Below are 15,488 nucleotides of genomic sequence, written 5' to 3'. Positions count from 1 at the left end.
TTGTTTGGTCTATTTGGTCAGGCATTGAGTCCTTCAGTAATTTACTGTGATAATCAGAGTTGCATAAAAATCACGGAGTATCCAGTTTTTCATGACAGGTCAAAGCATATTGAGATCAAGTATCACTTCATTATAGACTATGTCCAAAAGGGAGTTGTCAAGCTCGAGTACATTTCCACAAATGTGTAGGTAGCGAACATTTTCACCAAAGCCTTACTACGGGGCAAGCATGTCTACTTCAGAGACAAGATGGGAGTGGTGAGGAACACTTTCCTTGGTAAGAGGGAGTGTTAAAATTTGGATATTAGAGGACAAGTGGTTCCCTAAGGCTTTGATCTTTGGCCTAGGGAAAAGTGTCCAAATTTATTTTTTTACTTTTCTCTTAAAGTGACTTTATAAGTGGTAAATTCAATTTAATTTAAAAGTGACTTTATAAGTGGTAATGCTACATTCTAATTTAAAAGTGATTTTATAAGTGGTAAAGTTACATTCTAATTTAAAGGTGACTTTATTAAAGTCAATGAAGAATTAGAAAGTGAAAAAGTGACTATGGAAATAAAAGGCTAAGTGGGTCTTTATTTAAGTGGGTGAGTTAAAAAATAAAATGTGAGAATTAAATGCAAATTTATTCTCATTCCTAGATATAAATGAATCTCAGCCATTAGATCTTAGGATAACCCAAAAGGTCATTTAGAGAATAACAGGAGAAGAGAAGAGGAAAAGATCAATTCATTCTTTCATGAGCATTTGAGAGAAAGAGAAGAGAGAGCAAGGAGAAAATTTCTGAGCAGTGAGGAAGTGAAGGAGAGCAGCAAGAATACATTTCAGCAAATCTAGACAACAGCATTTATTGGCATGCATCCCAAGGCAAAACCGTACAACAGGAAAAAGGCACACAAATCGAAGAAGAGGGACAACAGCAAGGACATGAATTTTGAGGGAGATTTGGGCACGAATTTTGAGGCAACGGTACTGTTGAAATCTGCACTGTCCGTACAGTCAGTGCAACAAGCTTCGGGCACATTTTTTCGAGGCATGCCATACAACATTTAATGTTGTTTTATTGCTGTAAAATTTTGTGGTTGTTCGCTGATTGGCATGATTTTCAAGGTGGAGTTCAAGCACGAAAATCGAGATAAGTTGTAATTTGTGGTTATTGGAATTTTTACTGTGTATTTCAGTTTTTCTATAAAAGCATTTTCAGAAATAAAAAATAGCTTTCAAACTGGCTTTCTCCAAGACTTGTAGGGGGTTTTTTCCAGGGTCACATTGACCAAAAATCACTATTTTATTTTCTGTGTGGCTGTCATAATTTTGCTGTGTTTTATTTCTGCAATTTCAACAGTTGTGAAATCTCTAAATTTGTGTTTTCAGAAAAATATTGTCATTTCTAGATTTGAGAATTTTTATCATTCTTGGATTTAATACTAAATGCATGGAGTGATAAGGAACACTGATAAGTAGAGTGGGGGTTGAAATTTCTTCAATGATGACATGGATGTCGATGAGTGATGACATGGCTTGAGGAAGCCAAATCAGTTATCTTGAGACTCGTTCATTTTTCTTTTTCACCTTTTTTATTGGAATCTTTTATTTTATGTGTTGAAATGCCTTATGGAAAATTTTGAATGTAGTATGACAATAGAGTCCTAGACATATCATATATATCTATTATCATGATTCATAACTCTCTTCTTGATATTAAATTTGAAATTTCAATGTGGATGTTCAATGTTTTATTTTTCTTGTTTTATTTTATGTTCAATATTTTATTTTATATACCCTCAACAAACCCACACAACCTGTTTCAAAAGGTGACACACCCGTTCCTATCCCCATACCTATACTGGAACCGATGTTTCTTGGCAACTTAGCTCTTTTCTCTTGTTGCAGTTCCAGAAGTTGTAAAATGCAAGGGAAAGAGTGTTAAGTACCACTACATTGTGCGGAGATTGCAAGTCATTATAAGATAACCCAAGAAGAACAAATTGTTGAAAATTGGCAGCGCAGATGAATTTCATTAAATAAAATTTCATTTCTGACAATTCTGGAGTGACTTTCTAAAATTAGAAAGACATGTCTAGCATCTCAAGCATGACTTTCAAAAAATAGTAATTCACCTTGCATCAATTGGTAATCAAGTATAGATGTTGGAAAATCACTTAACTTGTCATTAATCAATCTTAATAGTTAAATTTTTGACTTAATCTTCAATATTATTATTACCTTTATTATTATGCTTATGATAGTATGACATTAATATTATTAAAAGGAACTTCAAGTCACCTTATCTTTATCACTTAATCACTTCATACCTCTATGTCTCACATAGCACATCATAACTCTCTCTCTCTCTCTCTTAATGGATACATTTCACTCTCATTAAAGTCTTGTCATAAAAGATTCTCTTATGCTTTCATTAATGCAAATGTTACTCTCTCTCTTATGCACTCATTAAGACATGGCATACTCTTATTCACAATAAAAACATGTCATAAATGATTCTCTTAGACCTCCTTAAGGGCATGAGTTACAAAGGCATGCATACCTCCTTAATGGCATGAGTTACAAAGGCATGTTTACCTCCCTAAATGGCATATGTAAGTCCTCCTCAAGGGATGCATATTGCTTCTTTATGACTAGAATTTGTTGCTCCTCCTATATATGTATCTCATATCATCACATTCTCACTATTTGTGCATTGTGAAAGAAGGATTCGAACTTTTGATAGAGAGAGTTGGAGAGACTTGAAGAAGATTGTGAAAGAGAAAGACTTGGAGAGTAAGAGCAGAACTTGAAGGTTGATTCAGTGTTTGCATCAACTGCTGCTACCAGTGATCTTCATGCTACAACTTGTTCAGATTTGGATGAACTTGCTCATTCTCTTGATCTCTCATTGTACTTTGTATCTCTGTTGAACAATTGATATCTAATAGAAGAAGAATCTGGTTGAGTTTTCCCCTTGTGGGTTTTTCCCTGGTCATTGGACCTTAATTCTCTGTGTTTCATTCTGTTCTTGGCTGTCTTCTATTGTGCATTTGGTTTATGTCCTATCTACAATTGTTTAACTAATATTGCAATGCAAAGAAGTTTTGTAATAAGTGATTGTTACAGCATAGAACATCTGATTTTCAACACAAATGGATGGCAAGACCTAGTTGTTGTGTCTTTCATGTCACAATTATGGTGTTCTGCTTACACATCTCAAAGTGTCACTGGAACATTTTCAACTTTAGATGTTACAGGCAACAGTTATGTCAGAAAGCATTAGTAACTTCTTGTTACAACAGATGCGAACTGTGTGAACTAAAATTTTTGGTTGCTAATGATCTGAATGACTTCCACAGGGTTTCAACAATAAGCCATCATTGCTACAGACAATTAGATATTATAACAGAAGTTTTGTTGAATTTAACACCCAAATTATTAGGGATATACATGTGAACAAGGTAACTGAGCTGCATGATGCATTATAGCAGCGCTTATAAATTAGAAATGACTTAGAATATCCACTTTCTATTGTCAGAATATCTGTGAGAATGCTGAAACTTAATTGACAGGGCTTAACTTTACTGCTTGTTGATGACGTTGAGCAAATCAATTGTCTGGTTAGTTCCATGAATTTCTTTAGGCTTATCTATGTCTGGAAAGATGGTATTTTGTTTGTGCCTTGGTGTCATTTAAACAAATAATTATCAAATTTTTTTTATTTGTGTTGCAGGAGGTAGTACCTCTAAGGAAAGTTTGCCGGCGTCCAGAGACAGACTTTCGTTTGCAAGCATTACATGCTTCTAAAAGATCATCACCTACTGAGCTGGGACAAGGGCCTCAAGAATCAAAGGAAATTTCAACTGGTAAAATTTCTTTTGTTTCATCAAAAGAGCCTAAAGTTATTGGCAACTCTATGGAGTCTCATAATCAACCTGCAGCTATGCCAATGGTTTCCTTTGGTGATGCACTTACTTCTGCCAAGTCTCAACCATGCCTTCCAGATAGTGCATTAAACTCAAGCGAAAGAGGTGGTAATCCTTCTACGTCCTCTTCTATTCCTCAAATTTTGGATCTTAAAGCAGCTGATGCTGAAATGAAACTTGTTGATCAATAACAAAGAGAGGATTTTATTACCTGTCATGTCAATTTAATAAATGGACCCACAGGTCACATGAATTGTCTGTTTAGAATCATATTAGGACTATTCTTCTGCCCCAGGTTATGTCTTTCTCTATTTCCTTTTTTTCTGGCAAGCTTATCTTTTTATCACTTCCAGAAGTTCCATTTGGAATATACGAATTGTCTATCAGAGCACTTGGATTCTATGGATGCATTATCAACCGGGATCTTTTGTTATAGTGCAGTTAAGACATTATTTAGTTTTATTTAGTTGATTGCATTGAATTGGCAACATGTTAATTTTAAATAAGGATCGTAATCCAAACGAATGAACCCTTGGCAAGATGCCAACTACTGGAACAGAGCCCAACTTGTATAAGTTTAATCAAATCCAAAGGTGGCAAGAATTAGTCAATTTTCATTTAAAAGAGTCAGGATTGTGATATTTGTTAATTTTTGAGTACCCTTGTTATTAATATACTTTGTGCTACAGTCTAAACAATACACCTCATTATATCACTTACGTAATAGGGTTAATATTTACAATGTTTACTGTATTTTCATACGCAATTTTCCTCTGGTTTATTATATTGAACTAGAATTACCTTGATTTTTTGTTTGGGTGTTGACATTATTTTCAATAATTTGAACATTGAGCATGGTAAAATAAGGATTGTTGAGAAGTGTTTTCTAGGATCAAGAGGTTGCATATTTTATTATAGTTCTTAGATAAGCACATTTAATTTCATATATAACCACTATTTAAAAGGATTCCTTTTGAAAGTTTTCATTCGATGATTGTTTCAAAAGCATGTTTTATAACGAGTTTGTGGTGTTTTGGATCTATCCTGCATGCTATCTTGTAGAAGATGATTCTTTCTAGATTGTTTGCTTGATGAGTTGCAATTACTATTTTACTTTTCTAAATTGTTTGCTTGATAAGTTGCAATTACTATTTTACTTTTCTACTATTTACTGTGAATAAGTTAGAGATATTCGAATCATTAACATGCATGGACCCATTTGTTTTGAAATATTACTTTTACCTTACACAAAATTATACAAATGGAGAACAATATGTACAAGAACAAGGGTGAATGTACGATCGAGCCTTTATTAGTGCTACTAAGACAAAGACCAAATCAGAATAAGTAGAACCCTAATCAGCCAATAGCCTTTGACAAAATTTGGGAATTTATCTCTTTTAGTTGTGATTCAAGGAAGAGATGGGGCTTACAGGGTTTTAGAAAATACTTTTGTAACATGTTTTGAAATATTCAACAATACTGGGGTGAATTAGAATTGTCAATTTTTGACAATGAAAAACTTTTAAATGTATCCCAAGATATAAAGAAAAGCACATAATAATAAAAATATACAATACGCAAATATTTTTAAGTGGAAACCCAAAGCGAGAGAAAACCACTAAATGCTTTTCTTAATTTATTAAAAAGTACATTCAAATTTATCAGCCCCAACTGAAAGGAAGCACCAACTTAAAGGAAGCACCAACCGAGCACCAACTCACACTTATCAGGCATCACCCTGAAAGGAAGCACCAACTGAGCACCAACTCACACTTATCAGGCATCACCTGAAAGGAGACTATAGTCTCTTACCTTGCACCACCCTACTACCCACACCAATATGTTCTTGATCCATAGTTTGGTCTAGAACACAAATTCCCTCCAAATGCTAGACTTTGCTTTGATAGGTGTGCTCCACACCAACAAATATACTCTTCTTTGTCTGTATTGCTGACAACTTGTATCCAACACTATACTCGCTATACCGACACTTATTTAGGCTTATTAGACCCCATAATTCTTGTTGTCACATATGTTAAGGCGACATTGATGAATTTGGGCTTGGCCTTCAAGACATGCCTACATTTGGCCTCAATAGGACCTCAAAGCAAGATTGAAACTTGGCCCTGAAATTCAACACTGAACCTTGGTTTGTAAAACAAAATTCAGTCCTATAATACAACCTTGAGACTCGACCCTAACAGAATTTGGCCCTGTAACTTAGCCCAGAATTTGACCTTGCAACTTAGGTCAAAATTTGGCCTTGAAGTTTTGCTAGATTTTGCCCTCCCTTTGCCTAGAATTTGGTCAAGGATAGGCTTGAAATTGGGTCTTAAATACACCATTATTCAACTCCCAGGGATTGGCCTTCTTGGATCCCGTTGATTTTTCATGATTTCCTAGACTAATAATTACTTCCCAGTTATTCATTAACTAATTCATCTTATATCACATTCATCATTAGCAATTATACATAAGAAATATGATGCAAGAGCATACAACCTCTAAGTCAAATACCTTTGACTAAAACCTAGGGGTATTTCGTTTACTAAGGGAGCTTGTTCCCTAATTGTCATTTATTTGTAATTTTCTATGTTTCTAGGTATTCTATAAAGATTGTAATGTTGATGTAATTTGGTGTGTATATTAGATCTTCTTTTAAGAAGTCTCGGGAGGTTGAGTGAGGTAGAGATTTTGGAATAGGATAGATTCCTTGAGAATATTTTGTGGATCTAGTGGATTCTTAGGAGTTTATTAGTTGAGTGAATTATGGATCTGAACTGATTATAGTTCAGGATCCTTTTGTATATTTTTGTAACCCAAAAATGCATTTGAGAGGAGTAATCACACAAAGGAGAGAGAGTTGAAAGGATTAGAGGTCGAGTGTGGCCACAAAGCCAATATGTATATGTATTTATTAATAGAGAAGCTCTCTGTTCGAGCATCTAGACATGTATATTGAAACCTTGTTTATAGTTTGTAAGCATCACCCATTTATGTGAATCTATATTTCTATTAGTAATAAGACAATTGTGCTACAAACATGCTCAGGTGCGAGAGTGCTTTAGAGAAGTAATGCGAGAGTGTGTACAAGACTGAAGGCCTTTTGTAATTGGCGTAGACCAGTTGTTGATTGTTGATATATATATGAAGGAGTTCTGTGATCGAGCATCTAGACCTGCATATTGAACCTTGCGCCCCCCATTTATGTGAATCTATCTTTGTATTAGTAATAAGAAAATTGTGTTGCAGACATGCTGCAATGAAGTTGAAGAGGGAGAGTGCTTTAGAGAAGTAATGCAAGAGTGTGTATAGGGCTGAAGGCCTTTTGTAATTGGCGTAGATCAATTGTTGGTCATTGATCAACAAATTGGATCAACGATCTAATTTAATCATAGTTTTGTAGAGAAAAGGTGCAGTGGAAGCATGTAAACTACAGAGGGTTGGAAGGAAGCCATAAAGAGGAGTGCTTGAAGGTTTGAAGCGATTCCTGTGTAGGAGCAATGCAACATTGGCCAGGTATATAATGGAGGAAACAATGGAAGACTTAGTTTTTCAAAGGATGTCAGGAGTATGTTAATTGACAAAAGCCGGGGAAGCATAACTCAAAATTCTGTCGGAAAAGTCCTGTTAAGAGATGACGTCGGCCTAACATGCCCTGGAAGTTCCTTCCTCGAGCAATCAAAAGAAGAGCGCATAGAAGAATAGCCAGGGTGACAAGGAACTAGGTTTATGTGTCGAACGATAATGAAGAAAGTACCAGGATGATCTGGAACCTGTATACTGGATGTGCCACTGACAAGTGGACCATGAGGGAGTGCTGACTCCTCTCGAAAGGTCAACATGATGAATGAGGTTAAAGGCCGAGGACGTTATTTAACAGAGGCTGGGGTAGGTTGATGATGCGAAATATTCTTGTTTCCTGGGTTCTATCTCTTGGAGAGGTTCAAAAAGTGTGACAAGGGAAGTGCTATGGTGACATGTAAGGGCAGTGACATGGAGTAGGTGCATCGGTTGACTAGGCAAACAAAGGAAGTGATGTGTCCTGGACGAATGAAGAGCTGCGTGCCAGAGTTGAAAAGGCATGAATCAAGTCACGAAGTTTGGTCATATTGAGTGAAGTAGGAGGAAAGCTTAGAGCGTTTGGAGCTAATAAGAGTGGAGTCACACTTACATATATATACTATATAGAGCTTGAATCCAATGGTTTTTTGGAAAGTGCCTGGACTATACCCTTGGGGGTCCTCCCACTTAAATTTAAATGAGATTCGTAAAGGGGATTATTTTCCCTTAATTAGGTTTAAGGAATCGCCTTTGACCATAGAGGTTGGCACTGTGGGCTTTAAGGCCACCATATTGGCATAGTTATTATTAGCTGGCATTAAAATCTCAATAAAATAAAAATAAGGACAATAGAATCTTGAAGGGACAGACAAACACAAGAGACACAATTTTTTACCTTGAGAAAACCCTAATTAGGGAAAAACCTAATGACTTTTTTTTAGAGAAATTATTCAATTCAACAAGAGATACAATCTGATTTTTCTAGTCAAAATAAGGTCAAATTGACCAACAACAAATCCTAGGTCAAACCCAGTCAAAATGAGAAATTTTAACCTTATAAAACTATGACCTCTTAAAATTTCAATCACTTGCACTTTCCTTGGAAACTTTGGTTTGCTTCAGATGACTTCGGTTTTCCTTAGAAGAAACTCGATTTGCTGCCTCAAAGAACTTCCACGTGAACAAAAGATTAGTAAACGATCTGAATTGGTTGCATAAGCGAGGAGGTCGAATGGATATAAATAATGGCCTTGAGGTACCCTAAGGGGCATGTCTCTTGATGCTGGGTCGACTGATACTTTTGTAGGAAAAATAATTCAAATTTCAAATTTCAAATTCTTCCTTTCAATTTTTCTGTTTTAGGGCCGATTTGTATATTGAAGAATACCAACCACAACTACCAAAATTCAACATTCCCTCTTAGATAGAGAGGTATTCATTTAACTTCTTTAGACGATTTCTTATTGAAAAAATTCTCTATCTCAAGAAAAGGTTGAATGAGCTAGCTATGTTGATGAATCCATCCACCTCATGTTTTATACTAGAACAACGTTGAAAGGCATGTGATTAGCATCATGCAAAGGAATGTAGTCACCCACTAGACACATCAATTTATCATAAGATATATATATATATATATATATATATATATATATATATATATATATATATATAATGAATGTAGGACGATTTATAAAGTGAGAGGGTCATGCTTAAATACAACCCTACATGCCTTTTGGTGAATGGGCATGATCTTTGATCATGCCCTATGCCCTAATTAACTAATAGTTTTACGAAATACTAAATTTTTTTATATAACATTGCCTTCCTCCCAAAAATATGCTTTGTCCTTAAAGCATACATACCGACATATGTTGTTGACAAAACACTTCAATCTCCCAAGAAGCTTCTTTTTCTTGTAAGTCCTTACACTTGATCAAGTATTCTTTGATTACTTGTGATCGAAGCTTCTTTCCCCTCATTGATGTGATACCTTCTGGTTCTAAAATGACCCTTCCTTCATCATCTAAGGATGGAAGCTTTGTTTGTGTTGATTGATGGTCATCAAGTGCCCTTTTAAGGCAGGATACATGGAAGATGTTGTGGACACAAATTTTATCCGGAAGGCTTAAACTATATGCAACTTGGCTGATCTTTTTGTTGATTTGGTATGGTCCATAGAACTTTGGTGCCGATTTATTTTTTCCTTTTTCTTTTAAGGACAACTTCTTGTATGGTTGACATTTGACAAATACCCAATCTCCAACTTCAAATTCTCTCTCGGTTCTATTTCGATCAACTTGATGTTTCATATGACTCCTCACATTATTCAGATTTTCTTGTAGATTTTGGATGACTTTTTGGGTTTCTTCTAACTAGTTTTTAATAGCTGGCAGCTTTGTCTCGATGATAGAAAAGTCCTTCCATTTGGAGGTTTGTAACCATGCAAAGCTTGAAAGGGAGTTATTTTCGCAAATGTGTGGTAAGTGGAATTGTACCACCATTTAGCGAGATGTAACCACTGAGCCCACTTGTTTTGTTTGCATGTGCCATAACAACTTAGGGAGGCTTCCACGCATTTATTGACAAGCTCGGTTTGGCCATCTGTTTGAGTGTGGTAAGAAGAACTCATGTTGAGGTAGGTTCCTATATGATTGAAAAATTCCTTCCAAAAATTACCCTTAAAATTGGTGTCTCTATCGCTCACAATAACCTTGGGAAATCCATGTAATTTGTAGACATTTTTGCGAAATATTTCAACATTTTGTTTTGTTGAATTTGATTTCCTCATTGCAATAAAGTGAGCGTACTTGGTGAGTCTGTCGATTACTACAAGAATTTTATCCTTACCATCAGACACATGTAAACCTTCAATAAAGTCTATTGATATTTCCTCCCATTTATGATTCGGAATGTTTAAGGGATGAAGTAATCCAGGTGTCATAATATTTTCATTTTTATTTCTTTGGCATTTATCGCATTCGACTACATATTTTTGAATATCATTGCTCATTCCCTTCCAAAAGAAGGATTGGCGTGCGTTGTAGTAGGTCTTAAAATATCCTACATGTTTGACTGACAGTGAATCATGTGACTCTTTGAGAACCTTGGCCTTAAATTTGGAATCTGCATTCAGATAAATTCTTCCCTTGTACCATAGAATATTTTTCTTCCCTTCAAATTTTGAATTCTGATGAAGATTATTGATTGTAGCACTTGTTTCTAGATTTTTTGTGTATTCACTTCGAATCTCATTAAGCCATTCAAGAATAACCACTGACACTGCGAGTAACGATGGTTCCTCGTCTCTCCTCGACAAGATGTTATCTTTCCCTTTCTTGTGTAATATATCCATGTCGAAGGTAGCGATTTTTTCTAGCCATTTTTTTTGTTCTGTAGATAGCGTTTTCAGCTGGAGAAGATGTTGAAGGCTATTATGATCTGTTCGTATGAAGAACCTACTTCCCAAGAGATATTGTCTCTGTTTGGCTAATGCGTGCGTAATAGCGAGCATTTCCTTGTTGTATGTAGACTTGAGACGTTCGTGCTTATTGAACTTTCTGCTTTCAAATGCGATTGGATGACCATCCTGCATTAGTACTGCTCCTAATCCAAAACCCAAAGCATCACATTCAATTACAAATGGTTTTGAGAAGTTTGGAGTTGCTAATACAAGGGCATTAGACATAACTTCCTTCAAATCTTTAAAACACTTTCGTGCTTCATCATTCCATCAAAATGAGTTCTTTAGAAGGTTTGATAAGGTTACGGTTATATGGGCGTAGTTTTTAATAAATCTTCGATAATATCCGATCAACGCTAAGAATCCTCTTAGCTTGGAGATATTCGCTGGTTTGGGCCACTCCCTTATAGCCTTGATTTTGTTAGGATCTACGTTAACTCCTTTGGATATTATATGTTCGAGATATTCTACTTCTTCCTTCCCAAAGGTACATTTGGACTTCTTGGCATAGAACTGATACTCTTCCAATAGTGTAAGAACTTTCTCCAAATGTTGTAGGTGCTCCTTCCAAGTTTTACTATAAATTAAAATGTCATCAAAAAACACTAACACGAACTTCCTTAGATATGGACGGAATAACTCGTTCATAGTAGCTTGGAATGTTGCTGGTGCATTGGTTAACCCAAAAGGCATTACTTTAAATTCGTAGTGACCTTCATGTGTTCAGAACGTAGTTTTTGGTATGTCTTCCAACCTTATTCTGATTTGATAATACCTTGTCTGTAAGTCCAATTTTGAGAACTATTTAGCGCCATGTAGTTCATCCAACATTTCATCGATGAATGGAATTGAGAACTTGTCTTTAATTGTTATTTTGTTTAGTCCTCGATAATCGATGCATAACTTGAACGATCCATCTTTCTTCCACACCAATACAGCTGGAGAAACATACAAACTTTTACTTTTTGAGATGATGCCACACTTTAAAAGATCTTGGATTAATAGCTCAATTTCTATTTTTTGATGATGTGGATATCGATATGGTTTGATGTTGATGGGGTTTGATCCTGTTTTGACTTCTATTGTATGCTTGATTTCCCTATTAGGAGGCATTTTCATGGGCAGGTCTTGGAATATTTTTTAGTGCTTCTAAATTAGCTCTTGTACTTTTGGTGCTTCTTCGTTGATTAATTTTGAAGTTAGCATTTCTAATTGGAGATATTGTACTACATAGGCTACTGCTCCTCTTCGAATCATTTTCATCATTTGGGATGATGATACGATTTTATTCTCAGGTGCTTGGAATCCATATAAATTGTATTTCTGCCCTTGCCATTTAAATTTTATAAATTGCTTTTGTTGGTTGGCAGAGTAAGTATCGAGGGTTTGTAAACATTGGATACCTAAGACCACATCTACTCCTCCTAATGGTACAATGTAGAATGAAGATTCTAAATTAAAGTCTTGAATCTGCAATTTGACTTTATGGCATTTCCCTACCTTTTCAATCTTCTTACCGTCTGCTACCATCACCTTCATCTTGGGCATGAGAAATGCAAAAATGTTGAGTCTCTTTGCCATGGTCGAGTCCAAAAAATTGTGGGTGCTAGCGGTGTTGATGATAACCATTACATTGTTCTTCTTGATGTCCTTTTAATTTTAATGTATGGGGTTGTGATATAACTGTCATAGCCGATAGTGACACTTGCGGAATGCTTTCGTCGTCTAGTTCTGGAGAGAATTCTGGGGCATCTTCAATTTCTTCTACGTCTGATTCATCATTGTCTGAATCATTAGTTGCTTCACATTTATACAGATTCTTGGTCTCTTTTCTTTTAGCACACCTATGATTAGGGTCCCACTTTTTGCCACAACGTTTGCACTTTCTGTCTTTCATCCTTTGCATTTCGACATTAGATTTTTCTCCTTCACGAAGATGTGGTGGAACATATTTTGTGTTATACGTATTCGCAGACTGGGGAAATTTTCGTCTCGAATATACTTTTCAGCCTTTGACCACAACATATTTTCAAATTACTTTTCAACAACTTTTTCTTTTTGTCTTGCTACTTCTATCGACATAATGTCATGAAGCTCAAGTTTTGCTCGTAGATGGGTTTTAAGTCCGGAGGTATACGATTGGATTAGATGAGCTTTTGATAATCCAGGTACTTGTGTTGCTAAAGTCTCCCATTCTCGAGTGTATTCATCCACATCTCTTTTTTGTCGCAATCTGGTGAGTTTTGAAAAGAACTCTTCTTCCTTGACACCTTGGAACCTTTTAAAGAACACATCCTTAAATTTTCTCCAATTGATAACAAGTGTCGTCTTCTTCCACCACATATACCAATTATATGCTTCGCCTTCCATTTTCATGGAAGCATGCATAATATTTTTGTCATCATTGTCAATATTGTAAATTTTGAAATATTCTTTTGCTTTATTGAGTCAAGCAACACTGCATTTTTCGTTACTGTCGAATTTAGGTAGCTCAATTTTTTTCTCTTCGTTGATATGTCGCTAATGATGGAGCGAAAAAGGGATATTGATTTAAAAATGACATATTGGTGAATGGATTCCAGAGCTTCTTATTTTGAAAGTTCATGTTACTATTTTCTTGATTAAGCGTGGAAGATGTCTTCGGAGATTCAGGTTTCTCATGTGCGTTTGATGTTTTTGACTAATTTGGAGAATTGAGATGTTGAGTGGCCTCATTATTCTGGAGCATTTGATCAGGTGTAATCTTTAGGTTGGTAAAAATACAACCCAACATGACACTAGCTTGATCCACCTTAACTGAAAGTTCTGCCTGAGCCTTTTTAAATTCATTCTTGTTCTCCTAGAGCTGACTCTTTATTCCATTTTTTGTGTCCTGCAGTGCCTCGATTTTGTCTCCATGTTCGGTCAACTTAGCCTCACATTCTATCAAACTTTTATTGAAATTGGCCATCAACATTGATGCAACGATTGCTCTGGTATGCATCGAAGTATACTTATCCAGCTTAACTGTTTTTCTTAACTTGAATTAATTTTATTTTTTGATTAAATTATATATATATATATATATATATATATATATATATATATATATATAAACTATTTATATAATTAATTAAATAACTATACATATACTATTGAACTTAAAGATATGATTTAAATGAACATACGAATATCGAAAAGGAATAATAGGGACGTCAACGATACAAGGTGCGAACAAGTGCGGTGCGACTGTTAGAAAGTCGGGGGAGGAAACTAGACGACGAATGACAGTGGCTCAAATTGATAGTGACAAACAAGCTTGTGCGACAATGTGTTGACATGAGTGATGTAACCACGGAGGCAGAGGGATTGGAATTGGACGCGGACGATGTAGGAGAATAATGGTTGTAAATGGAAGCGGACCACGACAGAAAAAGAACGAAACAATGGGTCAGAGGCGACAAAAAAATGACGGTTCAACCTGTGTAGCAGTAGAGCAAAGGAGGATAGCCTCCTCTGATACTAGATGGAGTCGAATAACTCAGATATATATATATATATATATATATATATATATATATATATATATATATATATATGAATGTAGGATGATTTACAAAGTGAGAGGCTCAGGCTTAAATACAACCCTACGTGCCTCTTGGTGAATGGACGTGATATTTGATCACACCCTATGCCCTAATTAACTAATAGTTTTACAAAATACTATTTTTTTTTATATAACATCAAACCTGGTCAAAATGAGAAATTTTAACCTTATAAAACTATGACCTCTTAAAATTTCGGCCGCCTAGACTTTCCTTAGAAACTTTGGTTTGCTGCAAGTGACTTCGGTTTTCCTTAGAAGAAACTTAGTTTGTTGCCTTAGAGAACTCCATGTGAACAAAAGATGAGTAAATGATTTGAATTGGTTTCACAAGAGAGAAGGTCGAATGGATATAAATAATGGCCTTGAGGTGCCCTAAAGCGCATGTCTTTTGATGCTGGGCCGACTTAAACAATTTGAGTTGACTCATACTTTTGTAGGAAAAATAATTCAAATTTCAAAATTCAAATTCTTCCTTTCAATTTTTTCGTTTTAGGGCCGACTTGTATATTGAAGAATACCAACCATAGCTACTAAAATTCAACACTCCCTCTTAGATAGGGAGGTATTCATTTAACTTCTTTAGATGATCTCTTGTTGAAAAAATTCTCTATCCCAAGAAAGGTTGAATGAGTTATCTATGTTGATGAATCCATCCACCTCATGTTCTATACAAGAACAACATTGAAAGCATCTTACATTAGCATAATGCAAAGGAATCTAGTCACCCACTAGACACATCCACTTTGGAAATGGATTTAGTCACCCATTGGCCAAAGGCCTTCTCGGGTCCCGCTCCCACTCATGCTAGCAAAATACCTTTTGGCCTTTTGGGGTCAAGACTAGTCCTTATTTCACTAATTCACTAAGTTGTCACTTGTAATCAGGCACCCTGTGACACATGGTGAAACTCTAGCCCATTTACCTTTCCCACATGTCATCACATGCTATTGCATGGAAA

The 15,488-nt window shown here is 35.6% G+C and overlaps 1 protein-coding gene across 5 annotated transcripts in view; it reads left to right on the top strand.

Moving 5' to 3' along the window:
- Positions 1-4,390, top strand: part of LOC149224669 (protein SAWADEE HOMEODOMAIN HOMOLOG 2-like) — a 299,733-nt gene extending 295,343 nt beyond the window's left edge. For 3 of the 5 annotated variants that reach the window (XM_089386211.1, XM_089386212.1, XM_089386215.1), the window contains exons 9-10: positions 3,561-3,608; positions 3,722-4,390. In XM_089386211.1, the coding sequence (XP_089242337.1) occupies positions 3,561-3,608; positions 3,722-4,105 (432 nt within the window). In that variant the 3' untranslated portion in view covers positions 4,106-4,390. The remainder of the gene's footprint in view (positions 1-3,560; positions 3,609-3,721) is intronic. The other 2 variants (XM_089386213.1, XM_089386214.1) reach the window with 1 other exon arrangement.
- The last annotated feature ends 11,098 nt before the right edge of the window (positions 4,391-15,488 follow it).

This window comes from Pinus tabuliformis, chromosome Q (assembly GCF_031772625.1).
Source record: "Pinus tabuliformis cultivar Carrire ecotype Pingquan chromosome Q, CPIR1, whole genome shotgun sequence".
Lineage (NCBI taxonomy): Eukaryota > Viridiplantae > Streptophyta > Pinopsida > Pinales > Pinaceae > Pinus > Pinus tabuliformis.
This window is presented reverse-complemented; position numbering and strand designations above follow the sequence as displayed.